This window comes from Rhagoletis pomonella, unplaced genomic scaffold (genome assembly GCF_013731165.1).
Source record: "Rhagoletis pomonella isolate Grant_MI unplaced genomic scaffold, Rhpom_1.0 Rhpom_scaffold_00007, whole genome shotgun sequence".
NCBI lineage: Eukaryota > Metazoa > Arthropoda > Insecta > Diptera > Tephritidae > Rhagoletis > Rhagoletis pomonella.
In genome coordinates, this window is record NW_023458561.1 from 58788867 (window position 1) to 58798156 (window position 9290).

Genomic DNA, 9290 nt, shown 5'->3' on the forward strand with positions numbered 1-9290 from the left:
TACTAATGCATGAAAATCCTAACCTCAAAAAAATCACCCGTTATGTAAAATGACACGTGGCAGAAGAAAAAAAAACATCTTTGGTTATCCTTGATATTTGTGTATAAATATCAGCGTTCATTTATTAGTTATATTTGCCACGATCGGCACAAATTGTTTACTTTTCTCACAATTTTGTCCTTGAATGATGCGGAGAGGCTCGCCGGAGGGTGTCACCCATGGCACGCCTATGACGCACGTTAAACAGCTGAGGAGCGGTTAGAAGCCGCCCGCATGCCGCGTTTGTCAGCATGGATACAGGATATAAATATTTGCTAAAAGATATGTATATGAAATTATAGCAGAGATGTGTCAGAATATCCCGTTGATTGTCTTTAAATAAAAGTAAGCAATAACTGCTTGTTTGCTATTAATTATTAATGCGAACTGCTGTGCAGAGAGTGTCTATCTTTGTGAGGTGTCAGGAATTTAATTGCTATTACTCGACTGGTTCATATATATGTATGCATGTACGTGCAGCGCCCTTTCATTCTACGAGAAGTAAATATCACTTTTTGTATTGATTTTTTTTCTTGTTTCAAGGCCGAAGAAAAATGAGCCTCTCTGCCTGCTCCTTCTCAGATATTTAAGTTCTAGTCTCCAAATTCATAAATAAATTTGCTTTTATTCAATTTTCTGAACAAATATCCGCCCACTCATATTTAAAAAGTTATTGCCGCCATTCATTATTACCTACTAATAGCTTGGGTAATCTTTCTTTTGAAAAGTAACTGTTTTTCAGGTAAATTTAACCTAACTGATTTTATTTGAATAGCAAAAAATGCATTGAATTTCGCCGCTCGTTAGGTATTGCTGAGGTGTTGTTTGTAGAATAATAGAAGAACATACATATAGTAGGGTGATTAGAGGTTTCTTAGAACTCAGGTGAGCGGACACTAATCACCGCAGAGTCCTTGGTGCTAAGAGTAGGAATATCCCTTGCAAAGTAGAGGTAAAAGATAATAAAAATTGTGTTTGCTTGTTTTGGGATTGAGTAGATTTAGCTGCGATTTGGGAGTTTCCGTAAAAGGCAAAAAAAAATCATATAAAAAAATTAAATATTTTAAAAAAACTTTATAAAAAATTGTTTCAAAGGTTTATGTAAAGAAATATTTTAAATAATTTAGAAAAGTTAAAAAAGTTAAATAAAAAAAATTTATTTAAAACCCATTATGAATTTTTTAGCTTATAATTTTTTTTCTGAATATAAAAACAGTTCAGAAAAGAAAAACAAATTAGGTTTTAAATTTGTTTAAAAAATAATAATTTAAAAATATTCAAGTATTATTTTTTAGCTTAGTATGACTTGATGCAAAAAAAGTTTACCTATGTACACAAAAAAAAAAAATAAAAAAAAAAATATTTAAAAAAAGTTTGTAGTAAAAAAGTAAAAAATTATTATGAAGAAAATTTTTTGTATGTACAAATATATGTATTCAAAAAAAGTATAAAAATTCATTTAAAAACAATTAAGTATGAAATTTTGTTTGGGTAAGAATTTTTCGTTTGCAACAAAAGAAAATAATTATTTTTTATTTTAATTAAAAAAATGTGTACAAAAAAATTAAAAATAATTATAAATTTTATTCAGCTAAGCAAATATTATTTGCTTACAAAATAAGTGTTATTTAAAATACATATAAAATAAATTTATATCAAAAAAGCTAAAACAGGTTTGGCAAAACCTCAGCTCATTCAAAAAGTTATTAGTTTGTTTTTAAAGCTTCAATTACAATGATGAAATTTTATTTAGCTAAGAATTTTTTGTTTGCAACAAAACAAAATTTTTATTTTTTTTATTTTAATTTAAAAGAAAAGTGCACAAAAAAATTAAAAATAATTGTAAATCTTCTTCAGCTAAGCAAAAATTATTTGCTTACAAAATAAGTGCATATATAATTATTTAAAATACATATAAAATAAATTTAAATCAAAAATGATAAAAAAGCTAAAAGAGCTTTGGCAAAAGTTGAATAAAAAGCTCATTCAAAAAATTATTAGTTTGTTTTTAAATCTTCAGTTACAAAGAGTAGATATTTGCTGATAAAATAAGTTCAAAACACTCAGTCTTGAAATAATTTTTGGTTGAAGTGTTGCAATCAAGAAATTGGTAGAAATCTTGACATTTCCGACGGCAAATGATATTTAGTTATTTAGGCGACTAAAAAAATTCAATTTGCTTTTCAAGCACAACAAGAAATTAAAATTTCAATTCTAATTAAAAAAGACAAATTTTTAACAAAAAGAGGTTTTGGTAGAAAAAGAAAAATTTACCGCAAAAAGTAAAATGTTTTGTTGCTTTTTGTAAGTATTTGGTGCCACCGCCTGCTTAGTTAAGTAAAAGACATTCAGTTCTTTTTATAAATGACATTAAAACAATTTTAATTCATATTATTTTTCTTTTACAAACGTAAATTCGTATCTACATTATTTACATATAATTTACATAATTGCTTTAACTCAAATCTTATATACTACACCACTATCTAAATTTTACATTTACTTGCCGCATAAATAGCGTAAGATGTCAGTAATTTTCTAATTTCGCTAAATATTGTAAATATTTTTTTTAACTGAAAGCATACTTTTTTATATTTGTTGATATTTTTTTTCTTGTAATCTTGTTGAATACTTTCGTCTGTCTTTTGCGGTTCGTTTCTTCATTTTTCTGTTTTTCCAAATAAATAATTCCTTTTTTCTTAAATAAGTTAACCCGCAAATTAGAAAAAACTAATAACACTTAATGTCGGAACTATGCACCCACACACACACTATATCCAATTTTATCACAGCACTTTGGTTTTCGAAATTCCACAGGCTTGGTTTTAAGCCCCAACGGCTGGCTGGCCCGTCATCCAACCAACTTTTAACAGCATTCGTCTCCGTCGCCCACCAACCTTGAAGCTTAAGCACGCTTAAGCCTCTGTTTTGTAGGGCTTGAAGAGCTTCGGTTTCGGTTCGGCAATAACGGTTTGTGTGGGCGAGAATGAGGCTGCGGGACGCTTATTACTGTTGCTGAGGCTCACGTTGTTGTTGTTATTGTTGCTGCTGTTGCTGGTCATCAAAAGTCCAACCGACTGTGTGGCGGTCAGGTGATGATTAATTTCGTTGATGGTGGCGGGCAGTGAGTGTGCTGTGAGGGCGCTTTCGCTGCGATACAAAGTGCTATTGCCGCCAGTGATGTTGCCGCCGGTGCTGCTCTCATGTGTCACGTTGATATATTCAGCACTGCTGCTACCACCGCTGGATCTTGGCATTGCAATGGTGGCACCTCCGGCTGGTGTGCGATCAAATACTTTGGTGTGATCCGAACCGGCGGGGCTCAGCGAGAGCGTTGAGGAATTTGGCGATGCGGACGATTGTAGATCAAGTGGCGGTGTGTGTTGCTTTGATGGCATAGCGGCCATGGCGGCATAGCCCTGGTGTGGTGCCATGGCGGCGCTCAACATGCTCGGATAGCCGGCGGCTGCAGCGGCGGCCAGTGGAGCATTGTGCATAGCGGCAGCCGCAGCTGCTGCGGCGGCTGTATGTGCTGGCATGCCGTGGAGATGTGGTTGAATTGCTGGCGGTGGCACTGGACGCGCTGTTGGCAGCTGGTAGGGGCTGTAGCGGTAGGGCGCATAGTGGCTGGACATTGGCATGGCGGAAGCGGCTAGCATGTGATTCGCGCCGGGTCCTGCATAGGGCGGATAAGGCATGCCCACGCTGTTGGCGGCTGCTTGTAGTAGCGAGGCGGCGAATGCGGGATCTGAGTAGACGGCGGCGTAGGGCCATGCGACGGCAATGCGTTGACGCTTGTCCTTCATGCGGCGATTTTGGAACCACACCTTGATTGTAGACTCGGGCAGGTTAAGTTGTGCGGCCAGCTCGCAACGGCGTGGACGCGAGACATAGTTCTCTTTGAAGAATTCCTTTTCCAGGCGTGATAGTTGATCGCGTGTGAAGGCAGTGCGATAACGGCGGACTGATGGATCTGAGGGGATTTCGCCGCCGCTCGTGCGACTGCTGTTCAGCGATGTGTCTGGGCTGGAGTGGCATTCTGCAAAAGAGAGAGAGATAACAAAAATTTAGTGTTTTGTTGCTTTGAGTGTTGCATTGTGAAGTCGAAGAAAAAATCAGCATTGCTAATTTCTTCTTTCTTGGCGTCTTTAACTTACCGTTTGGTGATGGCGGCGGTGTTTGTGATTTCGCGTATTGTGTGGCCATTAAATCCACAACTAACGGCTTTTGTTCTGCGCTGGTGCTGTCGTGGTGATGTGACGCATGATGCGCATCGATGTTGTACGTTCTATATCCTTGCATATTGCTTGTGCAAAAATTAAAAACTCCTCGTAAATTATCGGAAAATTTGAAGCGCAGCTATGTTTAACACATTCACTATGTTCGATTTACGTTTTCTAAAGCGTATTTAGCTAGAGAGTGTATTTGTACGCGTGCGATTTCTAGATTTACTTGAGCTCTAATGACACTAACTGCCTCAGTGCATTGCCTTTTATAGGAAATCGAGAGAGCGGCACTAAAACTCCTATGTACACAGACTGGCTCGTCAGCCGCTCATTGCCTGTAATGCGGGTGTGTTTTGTCTCCCAGTACTTTTGTTGTTGTAGCTTTGCGCATAACAATGGCCGCAATAACCACACAGTGCAACAGCTACAGTATGAACCAACCAATGGGCAGGTCACAATTAACTGACATACAAGCATACATACATACATATGCACACATAGAAGGCAAAGGCAGAGTCAACAGAGAGCACAAAATTGCAGCAGGTAGTTAGGTACATAAAGCTGGTAGTATAGTGAGTTGCCTTAGCATTTCGATGTGTTGGTTTTGCGGTATCCTGTGGCATTTTTTGTTCTACCGAATGGATGATAATTCGACGATGACAGCAATTACGATCTTCGGAACAATTTTGATGAGCAAATTACTGTAGGTATCAGCGCAGGAGTAGAAAGTGATAATTATGAAATCAGTGAAAAGATGGCAATTGGTATTGGAACTCAATTTAGATTTTATTTTAGATTAAGAAGATGTTGGATGTTTGACTAAAATTAAATGAAATAAATATTCTAAATTAATAGTGAGATACAATATACAATTATAGGTATGTTTGTAAATAAGTACAACATAGAAAAGTGAGAGAGAATGAAATTGTGCTCCGGCACCCTACATTAGTGAGTGTTGGAGCTGGAGGAGCAAAAGTATACTCCCCAATAGAGTTGCCGAATTTCTTTGTGTTGATACCCTGACAAGTACCAAACATGTACGCAAGTTTGGTAAGAACAAAATTAAATCAAAAGCTGAAATTTCAATAAAAGCGATGCAGTTGCTAAATACTGTCAAATATCAATGATTAGTGTGCTGAACCTAATGTACGTATGCCGAGTTCTTGAATTTCATTATATCCCATTTCTAGCTAAAAATGTTATAATTATGTGATTTACAAAACGTGTTAAGCGTCGTAATATCTTAAGTCTTAAAATTTGTCTAATATAAATAAACGATTAAAATGGTTTTAGGGGATTTGCTGTGTATGATAAGAGCTTATTATATATTTTCCATCAGTTCAAAACATTTCGGTATAGTCAGAAATTCTTTAAAACCATTTTGGTCGTTATTTTATAGAAAACTTTTAAGACTTAAGATATTAGTATGCTTATTAACACGATTTGTAAATCCCGTAATCATAAAATTTTTAGCTAGAAATGGGATATAATGAAATTCAAGAACTTGGCATACGTACATTATGTTCAGCACACTTATCATTGAAATTTGACAGTATTTAGCAACTGCATCGCTGCTAACTCGCTTTGTGAATCTCCTAAATGTATGTAATTGTGTCTTAATATCTAATTTTTCTTTACCTATGCGTAATTTTTAGTATTCTGCAAATGGTTTTTAAATTTGAAAATCATACGAATGTCAAATTCCTCTGGAACTTCAGGGGCGTTTCCTAAATAAATAAATGTTCCGTTAGTAGGTGCTAGACCTAAGAAAATGAAAAAAAGTTTTTGACAGCTTTGATTTTTGAGGCTGTTTTTTTGTAATTCAAGTTGAACGTTTGTTTTATTTTTGACCATTTGTTGCTGTGTTAAGTCATTTAACAAAACTTGTATTCATTTTTCTTTCGTGATATCTTCGCTAGAAAATTACATGCATATTAGTATACCTACAACATTTTTATGATAAAACAACGCTGGTTACCACGGATGGGCGAGAAAAGCGCGCGGTTAACCGTATTATGGGTCTATTAATTTTATGATCACACGCATATGTATGTATCTATGCATTTTTGTTGGATTGTAATTGAAAAGAGTAAAAATATTTAATTCAAAAGTTTCCAGATGTTCATTAAATTATGATTTTTTCAGAACTTCTTTCATTTTAAAGTCAATCCAAATGAGAATCTATGACACCATATAAGGGATTAAACTTAATTAAACATAAAAAACTTCGGGGCATAACTTGAATATGCGTTACAATTGTTACGATATAATTTTCTTGAAAATAAAAAATCGATTCCAGACGTATGCAAGCCGTGTAAAGAGTGGTTGGTTTGTTGCTTGTATTACTGATTTTAATTATTTTTATTAGTTTAAAATTTTTTATACGACTATTGTTCTGAGAAAAAAGTCTAAGCAAAGGTAGTTCCTCAAAATAGGTATTTTTCAACCACATTGAAAAAATCGCAGGTGTACGTGATATGGAAATTATTTTGTTTATACGGTGTTTACATGAGTCGATTAGTTAAATAAACAGATGGTTGCCGACCAACTTTATTGAAAGCAATTAAATACGGGCTGTTTACACCTGGCGATTCTTGCTTTCAACTAGAAGTTGTCTGTTAAATCGCATCAAGTAAACACCCTATTATATTCCCACTCTTTGGTTTCTACGCTATCTAGCTAAAGAAAAAAAAAACCGGAAACTAAAATAAAATAAACATAACTTCTACTTTATCATTAAAGTGGATCAATTTCAGGGTTTGAAAAGCTATCAGCAAAGTAGCAAGAGCACTAATAACTTTGCTATTGCCATACTTTGAATTTTTTAAGTTTTGATTCGAACTGATTTACATTTTCTTTAGCTTTTAAAATTTGATTTTATTTTTTCTATACACAGCTCAGTTACAAAAGTTTATTCCTTTCGCTTCGCTTTTGCTTTCCTGTGAATCGTAAGTTTCAATAGTTCGTAGAACGGTTTGAAGAGCCAACCATTTGTTAATTTGTTTTACTTTTGCTTACTTACTTTTTAGCTTGGAACTGCTTTTGACCAAGTCTTAGTTCAGTGTATTTAAAGCTATTAACAAAAACGATGGCCCCACGAAAAAATAATTTAAGTGGTATTTGGGATCATTTTGAAAATAACAAAGATATAGGAAGAGCTATATGCAAATATTGCGATTCAAATTTAAAAAACAATAGAGCAAACAACTTAAAAACTCATTTGTAAAAACTTCACAAAATAGGAATAAACAATTCCAATGCCATGAACTCGACTATCTCAGCATCTCACATAATTTCGCCAAAAAAACAAATAATTAAAATTCAAATGAATAAAAAAATACTTTTCCGCTCGTACATTGGCTTGGTTACAGAGGATAGTATTCCATTTAATGTTTTGAACTCTCCCAATCTAAGAAACCTCGTTGATCCGATTTGCGATGGATTGGCAGAAAAAATTGGCAAGCGGTTTTCATTAAATGCGAAAAATTGCCAAGAAACACTCAATAAGGTTGCAGAAAATATAAGACTAGAAATGAAGAGCGAAATGAACTCCAGAATTTTGTCTCTTAAAATTGACAGCGCATCAAGGCTGTCTCGCAACATATTCGGCATAAGTGCTCAATTTATAAAAGACGATGAAATTCGATCTTTTATATTGGGAATGGTGGAGTTAAAGGGCATTGGTGCAAGCGCATCGAATAATTTGGCTTCAGAAGTCTTAAGAACGATAAAAAAATACGATGTTAAATTGAACCAAATAATTTCGATTACATCCGATAATGGGGCTAACATGATAAAAACCACAAAAACTTTGTCTGATTACTACGAAGACCACGAAATAGAAGCGCTTAACGGTACATATTTACACAATATAGATAATTTAGAAGGAGCATCAGATATTCGCGTTGAGCATATACAAGTTTGTAGGTGTGCAGCCCATACAGCTCAGCTGTGCGCGCTAGACGTGACGAAGGATGTACAAATTAAGGACTTTTTATTAACTTGTAGGAACTTTCCAAAATTTTTCGAAAACCATCAAATGGATTTAAAGATGCATTCGAACTAAGAAATCTAAAATTTCCCCAACTTGATTGCTCTACAAGATGGGGTTCTACCTTTAACATGATACAAACGCTTTTGTCTGCAAAAGAACTTCTCAGTGCAGTCGAGTCTGTTAGAAACAAAAGTATCGAAGAAAACTTTGAAAATTCTGATGTTCTTTGGGACTTCATGGAATGCTATGGCACTGTTTTTGATCCCTTACCTAAAACTATAATTATGTTTCAGGCGGAGCAATTGCATTACGGCAACTTTTATGCGCAGTGGTTAAAGTGCAGAATGTTAACAGAACGAATTGTGGAAAATAATCATAACAAAGAACTGATCAAGAAAATTGGAAATAAACTTTTAGAAAGCATGGAGAAGCGTACAGCAAAGCTTCTGGAGAACGAAAGCTTTAAAGCATGCCTCTTTTTAGATCCAAGGTTCCATCACATCTTAGATACCCAAAAACGGCAAGAAGCCGTTGATTACTTAAAGCGCTTGTGGGGAAAACTTCGCACTATTTCTGTAGTGTTAGAAAATATGAGTGCCGATAATGCTTTATTAGCAAACACAAATGCCTTCGAAGACGAAGCAGAAGAGATGCTGAATTCATTTTTAATGCAAAAGATGGATGCCACTTCTGGGGGTACAGTTTGTATTGATGCTTATTCAAAAATTGCAAATCTTCATTTGCCACTTGTGCGCAGCGATGTCAATATTTTGCAATTTTGGAAAGAGAGAGAACACTCCGAACCTGAGCTGTACGCATTAAGCAACGTTTGCTTCGCTATTCCCCCTACCCAGGTAAACTAATTTGCAATTTTTTCCTATTAAATGTGTATGTGTATTTAACAGGTTACCATCGAGCGAGCGTTTTCCTCTTTTAAGATAATTCTAACGGATAATCGCAGTAGGCTAAATCAAGACACATTAGAAGACATTCTTTTAGTAAAGCTAAACTCTGCACTTTTGAATAAAGCC

General features: G+C 35.0%; 1 protein-coding gene across 1 annotated transcript; it reads right to left on the minus strand.

Moving 5' to 3' along the window:
• Nucleotides 1-2758: 2758 nt before the first annotated feature.
• Nucleotides 2759-4341, minus strand: LOC118744029 (segmentation protein even-skipped-like). The gene is made up of 3 exons (XM_036476787.1): nt 4197-4341; nt 3297-4078; nt 2759-3167 (listed from the first exon to the last, which is right to left on the minus strand). Exons 1-3 carry the CDS (start codon nt 4339-4341, stop codon nt 2955-2957), a joined length of 1140 nt encoding a protein of 379 aa, XP_036332680.1. The 3' UTR covers nt 2759-2954.
• Nucleotides 4342-9290: the final 4949 nt, after the last annotated feature.

What these genes read in the sequence shown, in the direction of transcription:
- LOC118744029 (XM_036476787.1), bottom strand. Translation starts at nt 4,341, where the DNA reads ATGCAAGGATATAGAACGTACAACATCGATGCGCATCATGCGTCACAT. An exon ending in ACCGCCGCCATCACCAAACG is followed by an intron (nt 4,079 to 4,196) that starts GTAAGTTAAAGA and finishes TCTCTTTTGCAG; the next exon opens with AATGCCACTCCAGCCCAGAC. An exon ending in CCGGAGGTGCCACCATTGCA is followed by an intron (nt 3,168 to 3,296) that starts ATGCCAAGATCC and finishes CTCACAGCACAC; the next exon opens with TCACTGCCCGCCACCATCAA.